The sequence below is a fragment of the Staurois parvus genome, unplaced genomic scaffold (assembly GCF_062004578.1).
Source record: "Staurois parvus isolate SC_StPar_1 unplaced genomic scaffold, SC_StPar_1.0 ptg000486l, whole genome shotgun sequence".
NCBI classification, from domain to species: Eukaryota; Metazoa; Chordata; class Amphibia; order Anura; family Ranidae; genus Staurois; species Staurois parvus.
Window position 1 is genome coordinate 1,274,704 of NW_028318282.1, and position 17,396 is coordinate 1,292,099.

The 17,396-nt window shown below is 43.8% G+C and overlaps 1 protein-coding gene across 1 annotated transcript in view; it reads left to right on the forward strand.

Moving 5' to 3' along the window:
• Positions 1–17,396, forward strand: part of LOC149452253 (ankyrin repeat and protein kinase domain-containing protein 1-like) — a 45,491-nt gene that overhangs the window by 4,681 nt on the left and 23,414 nt on the right. Inside the window, exons 2-5 of the mRNA XM_089689573.1 lie at positions 4,209–4,563; positions 14,276–14,406; positions 15,869–15,918; positions 16,007–16,165. Coding sequence (XP_089545699.1) covers positions 4,209–4,563; positions 14,276–14,406; positions 15,869–15,918; positions 16,007–16,165 — 695 coding nt within the window. The remainder of the gene's footprint in view (positions 1–4,208; positions 4,564–14,275; positions 14,407–15,868; positions 15,919–16,006; positions 16,166–17,396) is intronic.

The window sequence follows — 17,396 nt, forward strand, 5'->3', positions numbered from 1 at the left end:
GGGTGGGTTGTTCACACATGATGCTCATACATCGTGGGGGAGCGCAGTGTGGCATGTTCGCCCTGGGCTCTAGATAACCTTGCCCCAGCACTGGTGGGACGATCACTGTTTGTGCACGTAAGAGACTGACACATGCTTTTGCCTTTGTGCATGAGCAGGGAGGAAGGGGGGGAATGAGGCATTTTAATTTTTTTTTTTTTTTTTTTTTACACTGCCACTTAAAAAAATTTGTTTGATCACTTTTATTGCTGTCACAAACAAATGTAAATATTCCCTGTGGCAGCAATGGGCAGTGACAGGTACTCTTCATGGAGAGATCTGGGGTCAACAAGACCCCAGATCCCTCCTCTGCCCTTTAAAGCATCTGAGCACACCAAATTCAGTGTGATTGGATGCTTTCGTTTTTTTTTAAATGGCGCTGTTTATTTCCGAGTAAACGCAAGTGATGTCAGGTCATTGCTTCCGCTTTAGTATTCAGAGCAGAGTTCCACCCAAAAGGGGAATTTCCACTTATCTTTCTTATCTCCCCCCCCCCCCCTCTACTCTGCCACATTTAGCACCTTTCGTGGGGGTGACCTAGTTTTGACATTAAATTTGATTTCCTTTTTTCTGTATGTTTTATAGCAGGAAATAAAAGATGTTTTTCACAATTTTTAGTCTTTTTTTTCATTTTTATAATAATAAAAAACATCTGAGTGGTGATCAAATACCACCTAAAGAAAACTCTGTATGTGTGAAAAAATTATTGAAATTCCATTTGGGCACAGTGCTGCATGACCACGCAAGTGCCAGCTAAAGTAGCACAGTGCTCAATAGCAAAAAATAAAATAAAATGCTTTGGTCATGAAAGGGGTAAAACCTTCCAGAGGTCAAGTGGCTAAAGAGAACCTGTCAAACCAAATGGTATTACATAGAGGACTTCTTCTTTGGTGAGAATGTTGTGGCTCACAGATGTACTGATGGGCTTTCTCTGGTCTTCGGGACCCAGCAGTGATATTTGGCATCAGAGGGTTTCCCTGCACATGGGTGAAAGGATGGTGCAGCTAAGGAAGTCCAAGGCCTCTGTTATGTATGGGTTTGTGTGTGACAATTGCCATTTGTGCCACAGGACCCTGCCAGGTCCCAAAGGCCGGATAGAGCCCTTTGGCACATCTGTACATGTACCAGACATTCAAAAATGGCAGCATTGATGGAGAGGGGTGAGCCATCATTAACCACTTCAAGTCCAAAAACTTTCACCCCCTTCCTGTCCAGGCCAATTTTCAGCTTTCAGCGCTATCACATTTTGAATGACAATTGCGCAGTCATGCAACACTGTACCCATATAGATTTTTTAGCATTTTTTTGAGACAGATAACATTTTATTTTGGTGGTATTTATTTACCGCTGAGATTTTTATTTTTTTTGCTATATAAATGAAAAAGTCCAACAATTTTTTAAAAAAGTGTTTTTCTTATAAAATTTTGCAAATAATCTTTCTTCATAAATCTTGACCAAAATGCATTCAATTATATTTTTAGTAAAAAAAATAACCCAAAATAGTTTATAACCAAAAATAACTTTTTTTAAAATTTTTTTTTTACATTTTTATTTTCTTATATTATTATTAATTTATTTTTTAACATACTGTCACCCTAGCGACACTGTACTACTTGTGGGGGGTGATGAACATTTTTTTTCTTTCTTTTTTTTTTTACACTGATTGCTTTTACAGCCTTTATGGGTATAAAAGCAATCATTTCTGCTTCTCTCTGGCTGAAATCTTGCAGCCATTGGCAAAAACTGTGCGAGCTGTGATTGGTCACAGCTTGTCACATGGTACAAGGCTGTTGTGAATAGCCCTGTACCATGTGATCTCTGTGAACATTCACAGATTTCACACGTAGGAAGCAATGATGTCAGAAGTGACATCTTGTTTACTACTGTTCATGTGATCACTGATTGGCCAATCAATGATCACATGATCGGGACCTCACACAAAAGAGCACGCACAGGCCAAAATGGCGGGTGCCGTTTATGAACGGCAACCCGCCCCTGCACTGCTCCCGTCCGGACGTTTATATATATGGGCCGGACGGGAAGTGGTTAAAGGATAAGTTTGTATTTGGGAAAATGTTACACATTCTACCCAATTTTAGGGTGGAACATGTAACATATTCCTGCTCCTGCAGCTCTCTGTGACAGTGGGCCGGAGATCTTCTCCCTGAACCCGCTGTCGCAATTTGAAAAGATCGCGGCCCCATCATCCATTCACAAAGTTCTGTGAATGAATGAATGAACTACAACTACCCACAGCCATTGCAGTTCTCAAACTGAGAGGGCGCTGTTGAGCATCCTCGTAGTTCATTGATTCTTCCTGTCATTCAGTAACTGCCTGCCTGTAGAGGTGACGGGCAGACAGCCACACTGACAGTCTGCAGGAGCCTGACACTGCACCCATGTTCTGCTGATTGTGGGTGCAATGCTTTGCAGGCTCCAAAAAAATAAAAAAAGTAAATATTTTTAGCTGCAAAAAAAATGTGCATGTATTATTATTTTTTAAAAAGTGAAATTTATTCTTTAAGGGGGCTGAAGTTCCTCACTCGTGACATTTCAATAGAATTCTAATCATGGCTGCTGGTGTGACTCAGCCGTAAAAACCACATCCAAACTAAAAAGTTTCATTGTTTGTCTGGGGATTTGGTAAATATGTAGCTTGGCCTTGTACCGTGTTGGTATACTTTCCTTGTCAGGCTCAAAAAGGGAAGTGATACGATTGTATTCTGTGCAGTTACTCAACAGGAACATGACACTGAATATTCTTTCTCCTACTTGACTTTTTTTCCAGCACTTTACAAAGAACATTTAATTATTTATATCAGTCCCGGCACTATAATTCTTATCATTAGCTCAGCCTATACACTAACAGGAGCAGTAAACTGCCTCACCCAGTACCTCCTGCAATTAACTGTGGGAGGCAGCTCCATTGAAAGCAGTTACACGGTACACATACCCTCTTTTTTCAACTTTTTTTTTACCCCAGATAAACCCTTGAAATAACCAGACCTCAGGGAACCTATGTTAAAATAAATTCATTGGGGGGTCGTACATTGGTGGTCAGTGGAAAGAATGCTTTTTTCCCACACTGGTGGCCATTCGGCCTTACAGCAACAGTCAGAATGCCACCCTTACCTTGGTGATTGGTGGGAAGAGTTGCCCCCTTACATTGGTGGTTAGAATAAGACCCTTACTGACAGGTGAAAAGATGTCTTGTCTGCCAAGTGGCATTGGCCTCAAATAGTATGCAGACACCATCAGATGGGAAGTCAAATCAGCTACAGCTCAAGGAATCCCTTTGCAACCTCTAGAGTAGCCTTTATCAACATTTTTCACATTGAGGAAGCCTTAAAATTAACCATCTGATTCAGGGAAGACCTGGCAATAACTACTATATCTACAGCTCTTGGCACATTATCATTGTGGTGAGTGGGAAGAATGCTCTACATTTGTGCTCATTGAGAAGAATTACCCCTTATAAAAAGCTAAGAATATAATAGGTGTCTGTGGTTATTTATCTGAGAGGCAGAAACTGATCCTTGCTGAAGGAACCCCTAACAACCTCTGGATGAGAATTCTGGTTGAGAAATGCTGCTCTAGAGGAATCTGGAATTATGCAGGCACCATCAGATGAGATTTCAATCAGCCATGACGCAAGGAATCCCTAGCAACCTTTGGAGGAACCCCAGGGTTCCACAGAACCTGGGACTATGCAGGAACCTTCAGACAGGATGTCAATCAGCCATGGCTCACGGAACCCAGAACTATACAGGCACCATCAGATGGGAGTTAAATCAGCTTTGACTCAAGGAATCCCTAGCAACCTCTGGAGGAACCCAAGGTTCCACAGAACCTGAGACTATGTAGGTACCATGAGATGGGAAGTCAGTCAGCCACGACTCAAGGAACCCCTAGCAATCTCTGGAGGAACCCCTGGGTTCTACAGAACCTGGGACTATGCAGGTATCATTAGATGGGAAGTCAGTCAGCCACGGTTTGTGGAACCCCTAGCAACTTCTGAAGGCACTTTAAGGTTCCATGAAGCCCTGGTTGAGAATGGCTGCTCTGAAGTGTTCAATAGATGGGTTTTATTTGCTTAAGAAGTTTATGCACATTATTTTTTGTGTTTTATCAATTTATGGTATTGATACATTATACTTTTGTTTTTCTAGTTTTAGTGCCGAGTTTTCCAGTTTTATGAAAGAAAAAGACATGATGATGAAAGAAAAAGACATGATGATGAAAGCAAATTCAACATATGTTCTTCGTGTCCTTGCCCTATATGAAAATGAGGATAGAGGGCACATTGAGTGCGGATTGGTGATGGAGTACATGCCACATGGCTCTCTGTACTCTCTTTTCCAGACATTCATTGAGAAGGAGGCCCTCGTACCATGGGCTCTAAGATTTCAGATACTTCACCAGGTGGCTGTAGCAATGAATTTTCTTCATGGTCTTGACCCGGCTATAATTCACCGAGATCTCAAGCCCCAAAATGTCCTGTTACGGAAGGATTTAGACGTTCAGGTCAGTTGCTTAGACATTTAATTATATGTTGGAAATGTTATCATGACCAATATGCAAATAAAACTGAGCAGGGCTGTTGTTCTGTATGATGGGATGCTGTTTACACAGGCCACTGGGCCTTTATTAAAGTGTTCAGAAAGAACATTCCTTCTTGTCACAGAGGGACTTTTCACACCTGCACATCTCTCTTCTATACAACTTAGTAAAAAGGAACTCTATGAATGGAGGAGGCGGAATCTTCATTTTTTCCCCCCATCTTCCCTTCACAGAGTGCCTTTCATTGTGGAAAGTGATACAGTAGTACATCTTTTATAAATGGAGTAAGAAGGCAGGAAGGGTGGGCATAGTCAGCACATTTGATCAGTGGCTCTTATTAACCCATGTAGCACCAGAAGATTACAGCTGAAGCATTACACAGAAAAGCGCATCCACCAGCATAAGGGACATTTCTCATTCAATGCAAGTACCATCCTTTTAACCGCCTCCTGCATATTGGGAAATGACAGAGGGGCAGGAGCTCTCTTGTTCTGGGGGGACGTCATATGACATCCTCCCACTCTAGCCGTGCATGCCCACCCACGGGGACGCACAGTGATCGGTGGTGTGATGTGTCCCTTGGACACAAGTGTACAATCTAAATGCACACGTTCATGCGTTAAAAATGGCGGTGTGTATAAGTGGGTGCTGCAGCGACCGTCGGGTGGAACCAAACAGAATCAGCAAGGGAGAATATCACCAGCACATTGAGGATCACCAATATGGGTCCAAAAGATTTAATGAACGATCACATAGTTGCAGCAAGGCAACGTTTCGGGGTCTCGCAGGACCCCTTCACCAGGCATGTTCCTTAGACACAGCGCATCACTGATCACGGTAAAGAGCCAATGACGCAGGATCTTTACTATGTGATCAGCTGTGTCTAATCACAGCTGATCACATGTAAACAGGAAATGCCGGTTATCGGCAGTCCTCTCCTCACGCTGACGGGGACATCTACACCGATAATCAGGGCTGCCTCTTAGTGCCCATTAGTGGTGCCTGTCAATGCCCCTCAGTGCAGTCTATTAGTGCCACCGCTCTGTGCCTATTATTGCCACCTGTCAGTGTTGCCTATCAGTTTTCAGTGAAGGAGAAAAATTACTTATTTACCAAATTTTATAACAAATACAGAAAAACATTTTTTTTTTCAAAATGTTTGGTATTTTTCTGTTTAGCAAAAAAGAAAACACCCAGTGGTGATTAAATACCCCCATAACAGATCTCTATATGTCTCTTAAAAATGATAAACATTTTGTTCGGGTACAGTGTTGCATGACCGTGCAATTGTCATTCAAAGTGCGACAGCGCTGAAAGCTAAAAATTGGCCTGCGCAGGAAGGGGGTGAAAATGCCCGGTAGGCAAGTGGTTAAGGTCTTTAGGATATTGCCTTTTCCAAGGTTCTAAGATATGTCTGGCTGCTGGGAGGATGATCCCCTACATCATAACTCCCCTGTTCTAGACATTGTTCGCAGTTGTACCGTTCCCATGAAAATCTCATCAGTGTGGTGAACGGTGCTAGAGTTCTTTGCTGTGTTGTCACCGCTCACATATCCAAGGGCAGATTATTTATGTGATTTGCATAGGCTGGCAATCAAGAGCTGTGGAAAGGCAAGGGTAGGGAATGCCCACTCCTCTTGGCAGATCCTCTACAAGTCATTAAGGTTTGGTAGCTGACAAACTTTCAGCTCCCTCCACAGATTTTCAATCGGATTAAGGTCTGGAGACTGGCAAGGCCACTCCAGGACCTTAATGTGCTTCTTCTTGAGACACTCCTTTGTTGCCTTGGCCGTGTGTTTTGGGTCATTGTCATGCTGGAACACCCATCCACGACCCATTTTCAACGCCCTAGCTGAGGAAAGAAGGTTCTCACCCAAGATTTGACGGTACATTGCCCCGTCCATCGTCCCTTTGATGCAGTGCAGTTGTCATATTCCCTTAGCAGAAAAACACCCCCAAAGCAGAATGTTTCCACCACTATGTTTGACAGTTGGGATGGTGTTCTTGGAGTCATAGGCAGCATTCTTCCTCCTCCTCCTCCTCCTCCAAACCCGGCGAGTTGAGTTGATGCCAAAGAGCTTGAGTTTGGTCTCATCTGACCACAACACTTTCAACCAGTCCTCCTCTGCATCATTCAGATGTTCAGTGGCAAACTTCAGATGGGCCTGGACATGTGCTTTCTTGAGCAGAGGGACCTTGCGAGCACTGCAGGATTTCAGTCCTTGTTGGCGTAGTGTGTTACCAATTGTTTTCTTGGTGACTGTGGTCCCAGATGCCTGGAGATCATTGACAAGATCCTCACGTGTAGTTCTGGGATGATTCCTCATTGTTCTCATGATCATTGACACTCCACAAGGTGAGATCTTGCATGGTGCACCAGACCTAGGGAGACTGACAGTTGTTTTGTGTTTTTTCCGTTTGCGAATGATTGCACCAACTGTTGTCACCTTCTCACCAAGCTGCTTGGCGATAGTTTGGTAGCCTAGTCCAGCCTTGTGTAGGTCTACAATCTTGTCCCTGACATCCTTGGACAGCTCTTTGGTCTTTGCCATGGTGGAGAGTTTGGAATCTGATTGTTTGAGTGCTCCTGTGGACAGGTGTCTTTTAGACAGGTAACAAAATGAGATTAGCAGCACTCCCTTTAAGAGACTGCTTCTAACCTCAGTTTGTTACCTGGATGAAAGACACCTGGTAGCCAGAAATCCTGCTGAATGATAGGGGATCAAATACTTATTTCCCTCATGAACATGCAAATCAGTGCATAATTTGTTAGACATGCATTTATTTTGAATTTTTTTGTTGCTATTCTGTCTCTCAGTGTTACAATACACCTACCATTCGATTTTTAGACTCATCAGTTCTTTGTGAGCGGGCAAACATTCAAAATCAGCAGGGGATCAAATACTTATTTCCTTCACTGTATATATACACACATACTAAGGCCAGTTTAGAGAGAAGGGAACTAACCTACCAAGACGTCTTTGGCGTGTGGGAGGAATCCTTGCAGACACAGGGAGAACATAGAATCTCCAGGCAGGTACTGCTGGGGTTGGGATTTGAACCGACCACTCTAGTGCTGCCAGTCGGAAGTGATAACCACTTAGACCTGGGTCACACCTATGCAGGTTGCTGGGGATGTATTTTCCCCCTGCTTTGTGCATTTTTTCACACGTGGTTTTGGACGTTGTCTTTTATCTTGCTGCAAAAACGCAGCAGAAATGCAAACATAAGTACTGCATTTTTGATGCATTTCCATTTAAAGCTTTACTAGACCCAGGACCCTTCTTTCACTATATCCAGTCTCCCACAGTGCACAGATCATGGAAATGCAATTATTTTAGTTAATATAAATTGCTAAATATATATTTTCTCATCGGCGGTATATAGCAGTCTTGTGACTTGTGTCCGGCTGAGCACTGGTTAAACTTGTAGGAGTTTTCATTCTACTCTGACTGTCCTATGAGGCTGCATAACCCCTGACACTTTGTCTGGACAGTGACAGGGTGCATGTGATTAGCACAGGGTCAATCAACAAAGAAGAAAAAAACTAGCCATACACACCAAACGGAGCATGTGCAGAGCGACTCTTAGAGCTCTCTGCTAACAGCAGATGGATTAGGGATTGTGGAAGAAGGGGAGGATCAGAGAAGACAGGATTAAACAGCCTTTTTACACAGTGTGGAGGATTAACCCCTTAGGTTCCACAAGCACACTAATGCATATATGGGTCAATTTTACTGGTATGGGTTTAGTAACACTTTAAGTCCAAAAATGCAACCTGCTGCGGGAAAAAAAAGTGCATGGCCCTTTCCAAAAAACTCACTGGTGGGAAAACGCACAGATGTGAACATGACCCATAAGAAACCATGTTGAATGGACTGTTGTGTGTTTATGCAAAACTGAAATGCACTGAAAAACACATAGGTGTAAATCAGGCCTTAGCCATTGTACTGCAGTGCAATCAGAGTGCCAAATATCTAACAGTCCAAAGTTTGTAATGGGGTAAAAGCCATTCATAGCAGAAAAAACGCCAACATGTTTTGGGGGCCAGACAAACTTCCCCTTCATCAGTGCCTAAGAATTATGACTGTGATTAGTGCAGATGCCAAATTGTGATTTACTGTGGTGTATCCGTTCCCTGACATACACTGCTCAAAAAAATGAAACAAACACTTTGAAAACACATCAGATCTCAATGGGGAGAAATCTCCTGCTTGATATCTGTACTGATGGACTGGTAATGTGTTAGGAACGTAAGGATGCCCCATCGTTTGATGGAAATGAAAATTATCGACCTACAGAGGACTGAATTTAAAGACACCCCGGAAATTAAAGTGAAGAAATGATGCAGCAGGATAGTCCATTTTTCTGAAATTTCATTGCAGCAACTCAAAATGGTACTCAGTAGTTTGTATGGCCCCCACGTGCTTGTATGCATGCCTGACAATGTCGGGGCATGCTCCTAATGAGACGACGGATGGTGTCCTGGGGTATTTCCACCCAGATCTGGACCAAGGAATCACTGAGCTCCTGGACAGTCTGAGGTGCAACCTGGCAGCTTCGGAGGTGTTCTATTGGATTTAGGTCAGGCGAGCGTGGGGGCCATTCAATGGTATCCATTCCTTCATCCTCAAGGAACTGCCTGCATACTCTCACCACATGAGGCCGGGCATTGTTGTGCACCAGGAGGAACCCAGGGTCTGGGTTCAAGGATTTCATCTCGATACCTAATGGCATTCAGGGTGCCATTGTCTAGCCTGTAGAGGTCTGTGCGTCCCTCCATGGATATTCCTCCCTAGACCATCACTGACCCACCACCAAAACGGTCAAGATGATCGATGTTACAGGCAGCATAACTTTCTCTACGGCTTCTCCAGACCCTTTTACGTCTGTCACATGTACTGAGGGTGAACCTGCTCTCATCTGTGAAAAGCACAGGGCGCCAGTGGTGGACCTACCAATTCTGGTTTGCAATGGCAAATGCCAATCAAGCTCTACGGTGCCGGGCTGTGAGCACAGGGTCCACTAGAGGACGTTGGGCCCTCAGCCCACCCTCATGAAGACTGTTTCTGATTGTTTGTTCAGAGACATTCACACCATTGGTCTGCTGGAGGTCATTTTGTAGGCCTCTGGCAGTGCTCATCCCGTTCCTCCTTGCACAAAGGAGCAGATAAAGGTCCTGCTGATGGGTTGAGGACCTTCTACAGCCCTGTCCAGCTCTCCTAGAGTAACTGCCTGTCCCCTGGAATCTCCTCCATGCTCTTGAGACTGTGCTGGGAGACACAGCAAACCTTCTGGCAATGGCATGTATTGATGTGCCATCCTGGAGGAGTTGGACTGCCTGGGCAACCTCTGTAGGGTCCAGGTATCTCCTCATTCTACCAGTAGTGACACGGACCCTAGCCAAATGCAAAACTAGAGAAAAAAACAGTCATAAAAGATGAGTAGGGAAAAAAAATGTCAGTGGCCTCCACCTGTAAAACCATTCTTGTTTTGGGGGTTGTCTCATTGTTGCCCATCTAGTGCACCTGTTGTTAATTTCATTAACACCAAAGCAGCTGAAACGTAACAACCCCCTCTGCTACTTAACTGACCAGATAAATATCCCAGGAGTTTCACTGTCTTGATGCTATAGCAGTGTAGATGTGTAGATGTCAGTTCAACGCTGAAAGGATTACAGAGGGGAGATCTCTCAACCCATTGCTCCGTTTTATGGAGAGAGCACAGCGGTAACTGGCCCTATGAACAGGAACACCACTTAAAAAAAAAAAAAAAGCCTGATGGTGAATTTGTACCTGGACATTTTTCAAAAGAAAGTGGAGGCTGTCATGGAAAAAACTGCAGGTTCTCTTCTACAAACACCAGTGCGAATGACAGCGGGATGACTCTGCTGTTTGCTGCCAACTGTGAATGGGTAGCTGGGGCCATTGAGCCATGTCCACTTTAATGGCAGGTCAGCAGCAGCCACAGCTATCCATGGCTGCCTGCCCCACAAAGTGCATCAGTTGCAATCACCTCAGGTAATTGCTGGCTATGTGGATAGCCATGGATAGCTGCAGCTGCCGCCAGCCTGTCATTGAAGTGGACGGGGCTTGGTGGCCACAACTAGCCACTCATAGTAGGGACAAACAGCTGCAGAAATCAGCAGATTCTTGCTGCTGTCATTCACATTGGTGCTAATCACCCGTGCAAATGTAGTCTTAAGGTAAGGTGATAGTTATGTAATGGGGAACTGACAGCTTTCTTTGTACTTTGGCTCTAAGGTCAAGAACATTTTTTTTTTCATTATTATGAGTGTGGATTTCTGCTTTAGGCAATGATTGTTTGAATAACATGGTGCCTCTATGTGGAGCCACCATTTGAAGCCTGATTGTAATTTTCCCTGCTGGGTCATCCACATAATGTTGCCTCTTAACACATTACATTACACGCATGTATGTTTGCGTATTAAAGGAACTGTCCTTTCATCTGTCTGGTGATTGCTCTCCCATGCATGGTTTGATCCCCCGTCCGGTGGTCAGCCTGGTGTTCATTTTGCTTAGCAAATGGATTTGTGTCTTCTTCTACCTCCTCATCTTCTCTGCCCACTGATTATGCTTCAGCTTTCCATAGTGTTCTGTCTCTCCAGTCTAAACATTGAAAGTGTGATCTCTGTAAATTACAGTTGTGATGAGATGGTAATAACTCCAATCTCAGTTGGATACCACAGTCAGTGACTCAATACAGAAGACATCTTGTAGAGTTTTTTCCATAAACTGAGAGAATCTTACAACAATGAACATCTGATAGGTCAAAAGATCATATTGTACTCTGCTTCACGAGAGATGAGGCTTGCCGAAATGCATTACTGAGAAAGGTGTGGGCTATCTATACAGCATTAACTAAACCAAAGGAAAGGGAGGAGCAGAGACAAATTACAGAGAACACTTAAAGGCATGCGACAGTCATGTGAAACATGACACATAGTAATAATTTACCTTTTTTTAAAGTTGAAAATTTGGAGGTCTAATAAACATTCACTAGCACAGTTTACAATTGCATTCCTGGAATGATTTGTATTGCATGCTTGCATTGGTCTAGCTCCGTGATCTCCAAACTGCAGCCAGTGGCCGAATGTAGCCCTTTGGTTGCCTTTATCCAGCTTTGGGGGCCCTCTTTTTTCTGATATGAGGCACTATTTCTTTCACTGACTTCACTGATGAGGCACCAATCCTTCCACTGACCCAAGCAGCAGGGCACCAATCCTCTCACTGACACCATTGATGGGGCACTATTCCTTCCACTGACACCAACAATGGGGCACTATACCTCTCACTGTTATAAACAATTAGGCACTATTCTTCCCACTGACACCAATGATGGGGGACTGTTACTCCAATTGACACCAACGAAGGGGCACTATTCCTCCCACTGACACCAACAATGGGGCACTATTTCTGCCACTGACACCAGTGATGGGGCATTATTACTCCCATTGACAGCAACAATGGGGTACTATTCCTTCCACTGACAGTAATAATGGGGCACTATTCCTCCCACTGACACCAACAATGGGGCACTATTACTTCCATTGACTGCAACAATGGGGCACTATTCCTCCCAATGACACCAATGGTGGGGCACTATTCCTTTCACTAATACCAGTGATTGGGCATTATTCCTCTTACTAGGCAAAGGCGTTATGTCCATTCTAAATTCTCATTGACCACCAAGCCTGAGACATAATCTATTCCCCCTAACGCTGGGGCATTTTCTACTCTCCCTGGCCACAGTCTGGCCCCCGTAAAGTCTGAAGGACAGTAAACTGACCCTATGTTTAGAAAAAAAAATTAGAGACTCCTGGTCAAGCTGAAAATCTCTGTAGCAGTCGGCGTTAATATGGTGATTGCTGTGATTTTCCATTTCTTGCTGGGGGGTCTTTGCAAGTCCCCCTTTGCACACTGGCCACCAGAGGTTGCTTGCTGGTGACTACCACTTTTCATAGAACGCCTTGTGTTTCCTTCATTGAATATAAAGCGTTCTCTGATTGGACAAGGGGAAGATCTTGATGTCACCGCCCCTCCTCTCCATCTTGTCCTATCACAGAATGCCTTGTATTCATTGAAAGAAATACAAGGCATTCTATGAATAGCATCTGTGCCAAATGAGCCACCTTCTGCTATCAGTGTGCAGAAGGGAAGCCACTCAAATGTAGAACCCAGAAGATTGAGGCTATCATTGTAGTAACACTGACTACTATAGCGATTGTCAGCTTCTCCATTGGCCCACCAGTTATGACATTGTGCCAAGCAGGACCAGTGCGAGTATACAATAAAGATCATTGCTGGAGTTCAGCTTTAAAGTTACAAAAGCAAGTTCGGAAGGAAATGTACATTTTGTCTTACAATTCAGGATGCCCTTTGCATGTGAGTGTGCACGCTGCTCTTCTAGCTTCATAGAGTTCATAGATTTTGCTGGGTATGCGCCATCTTCCTGCTTCTAATTATACTGGATTATACTTGATGTGATATTGCTATATCTTTCTTATGGTTTATCTCTCGCAATTTGAGAAATAAGGTTTCCTGATCAACCTTCTTTCATCTTTTTTTTTTTTTTTACAGGAACCCTTGAAATCATTTTTAGGTCTCATGGAACCCCTACTAAAACCAATTAATTGGGGGTGAGTGGGAAAAACACCGTTTAAATAGGTGGGCAGTGGACAGAAAGCCGCATGTGTGTCCAAGTGCTTGGCCCAGCTCAAGCCTTCCAATCCTCCCCTTTTCCCTGCCGCTTCCCAAAGGCACATTCCTCTGCTTCGTGCTTCCCTTCTCCCTCTTGTGGCTTTACAAAACCCTGACCCAGAATCAGGTTGTCCACAAATGATTTAGCACTGGATTACCCACGAACTTGTGATGTGCTCCGGGAGAGAGGCAGCCTGCTTCTGTCCACACTTCGGTCCTGATGTGAGAAGCATAGGGGTGGGAAGGGTAGCTGTCCCAGGCCAACCTGGGTTCCGCGGCACTGCGGTATCTTGTACAGTGGTGGCCAGAATGCCACACTTACAGGCAGCCAAAAAGGTAATTGGTGTACTGTAGCTGGCTCGGCCAAGTGGCTTTGACCCCAGAACTATCCATACACCACTCAAGGAACCCCAACAATTTCTGGAGGAACCGTGGTTGAGAATGGCTGTTTTAGGCCATCTTTAAATGTGTACGCCTTGTAACAATGTAGTTAAGCTCTTAAATTCACATCTACTAAATTGCTTGTTGAGCTTTTTATGCTGTTCAAACTCTGTCTGCCCTGACCTAAGCTTCAGCTACAGCCTTCTCCCCCCCAGGCCTTGTTCCTATGTTAACAACTAACCGTTGGGTACCCCAACACTAACTTTTGGCTTTACTCTGTTTGTGTTTGACTTCTTGGCAGCTCATCTGACTGGGTAGTTTAATCCTTGGATTGACCTCAAGTCTTCTATGCTTTCTTCTCTGGACTCTTCTCTGCTTAATCCTTGTTGGGGTACAGTCACACTATTCAGGTTGGTAAACTGCCGAATGAGTGCGCTATAAGTATTTTCAGAAAATCTTTCTGTAGGCTTGGATCTTGTTAGGACCAAATAATTAATTGTGGAAAGTTTCTACTTCTTGTGCATTCTAAGGTCATAACTAAAACTTTCTAAAACATAATTCCCTTTTCATTTTAGCTAACGGATTTTGGTCTTGCCAGAAATGAAACGTCAGTTTCGACGCGTACAGCTGGGACAATTTCTTACATGCCTCCAGAGTCCTTTACATACCATGAATATAAGCCAACTAAAGAGTTTGATGTATACAGGTACTAAATCATAGGATCATGTTGTGCTTCTATTATTATTATTATTAATATAATACAGGATTTATATAGAGCCAACGGTTTGCTCAGCGCTTTACATTGTAGTGGGAGACAATACAGTAACAATACAGTTCAATACAAGAGGGATTTGAGGGCCCTGCTCCTTCTCCTAAAATCTAGGAGGGAGGGGTGAAAGGTACAATAGGTAATAACTGTGGGGGATGGAGTTGTTGGAAGAGTAGAGGATCCCATTATTAGCAGAGGGCGGGATAGGCTTCCCTGAAGAGATAGGTTTTCAGTGAATGCCTAAAGGTAAGTAGAGTAGGTAATAGTCTGATAGATTGGGGTAGAGAGTTCCAGAGGATGGGTGACGCCCTGGAGAAGTCTTGGAGATGAGAATGGGAGGAGGAGATAAGGGAGCTAAAGAGTAGGAGATCTTGCGAGGAGCGGAGTGTACGGTGTGGGTGATATTTAGAGATAAGATCGGTTATGTAATTTGGGTCAGTGTTGTGGATGGCTTTATATGTCATTGTCAGAGTTTTGAATTTTATCTGTTGGGCAACTGGGAGACAGTGGAGGGATTGGCAGAGAGGGGTGGCAGAAACAGAACAGATAGTGAGGTGGATGAGTCTGGCAGCAGCATTCATGATAGACTGGAGGGGGGATAGCCTGCGATGAGGTAGGCCAATGAGGAGGGAGTTACAATAGTCAAGGTGAGATATAACAAGGGAGTGGATAAGTTGCTTAGTGGTTTCTGTGGTTAGGAATGGTCGTATCTTGGAGATGTTGCGGAGGTGAAGTCTACATGATTTTGTCAGTGATTGGATCTGGGGCTGGAATTACACCTAGTACCCTGGCGTGAGGGGATGGACTGAGGATGGTGTTATCGATATTTATGGTAAAGTCTGTGGAGGTGGCGCGGGCAGGGGGGAATACTAGGAGCTCAGTTTTGGAAAGGTTGAGTTTGAGGGAGTGGAGTGACATCCAAGCCGATATGCTTCTATATATAAGTATCTATAAGGGCTCATTCACATTGGGCCTATACGTATTTTCTGCACAGAATGGAGGTTCTTGCTGGCAGAGCTAACAGAAGATCCAGTGTAAAATGTACACTTAAAGTACTCTCTTTTAGACACATACAATTCTTCTGATGACTTTACACTTGCATGCAGTTGTGAAAGAGGGAGGGCAATATGACACTTAGTTTAGGAGAAGGTCCGCCTAAACTAAGTGTTTGCGGACATGAAGGACATGTTCATGGATTGCGGGTGCAATGCTCTACAGGCTCCTGTGCAAAAAATAATAAATGCATATTTTTTTTTCTTGCAAAAACATGTGCATTTATTATTTTTTCCCAAAGGTGAACTTAGCCTTTTTAACATGGAGTAAAGAGGTGTCATACAGTATATAGCCCCAGATATGTTAACAAAATGTAAACTTCTTACTTCTTTACCTTTGCTTTCAGCTTTGCCATTTTAATATGGACGATATTGTCAGGCCAGGAACCATATTATGGTATGTTCCAACCTTCTCTGCACTTCAAGATTTCCTGAACATCTATTTTTTCCATCTTAATATAATCGATAGTTTTTTATATTTCCAGGCATAAATAGAGACATCATTTTTTATCGTGTACCACATGGTATCCGACCTGACATGAAACTTGTGGACAAGTGGAAGACTAAGAAGATGGTTCCTGAAGCTATAGAGATGATGACGCAATGTTGGGATGGTGAACCCAGTAAACGGCTTTGCTTTGCAGGTAGAAATCTCAAGTTATTTCTTTGCATGCTACCCATTTTGTGACCCCTAAAATGAATTGAGTCCAGAAAAGGTGGCTTTGATTATGAAACCTGGAGCAATATATTGAATTGTGGTCTTGAAAATTACCTGCACTGAAATTAAATGATCCTTTCCCTTCTAGTAACTACTTATACTTTTCTCTTTCTCCTTCCCAATACATTCTGCACTGAATACATCCCTACTTTGGAAACACTACCTGAAACCTTGGCCATGCATATTGTTAATGCAGCCAGAATGCAAATTCTCTGCAAATTGGAGAACACCACAAAGACTTTCACTGAGAGAGATGAGATTGGACAGAGTAGCTGAAACTTATCCAATCAGCCCAAGAGAGGCCAAAGGAATATACTAAGACCTGGGCCTGATGGTCTCAGTGCAAATCGAATACTAAATACATGAACATCATGTCACCATCTTTGTGACGGTTGCTTGATGCTGAATCCTATGAACGCCAATTTACACCACAGGGTGAATATTGAACTTGGTCCAATCTTGGGAACCCTGGCGTGCTGAGCCCCACACCCCACCCCCAAAACCTCTACCACCACTCCCTTTTTTGTTTATTCTTTCTTCTCTCTTCCTTCTTCAATTTCTTCCTGTCCCCTAAATACCCTTTCTCAAACCCCATGCCCCTTCCCCTAACAGTGTCCAAGTGTCCATCGTCCAAGTGTCCATCCTATTCATTCATTCGGGCAGCACAGTGGCTAAATGGTTAGCACTCCCGCTTGACAGTACACGGGTTGTTGGTTCGAATCCCAGCCACGGCACCACCGGCCTGGAGTTTAGATATTCTCCCTGTGCCTGCATGGGTTTCCTCCAGGTACTCTGGTTTCCTCCCACACTCCAAAGACGTGCTGGTAGGTTAATTGGATCCTGTGTAAATTGTCCCTAGTATGTGTATGTATCAATGTGTGTTAGGGACCTTAGACTGTATGCCCCTTGAGGCTTAGGGACTGATGTGAATAATATATGTAAAGCGCTGTGTAAATTTATGGAGTTGTATAAGTACCTGGAAATAAATAATAATGTAGAGCCAAGGTCCCCCTCGTCGTGGTCCACAGCTAGAGAATTCTCAGGGACTGTCATGGACTTTGAAGGCCAGTTCACACCAGAATGCGGTGTAGGAAACCTATGTTCGTGCGTGTTTCCCGCGCTGTATTAAAATGCAGTGCAGCGGGTGTTCCTCGCTC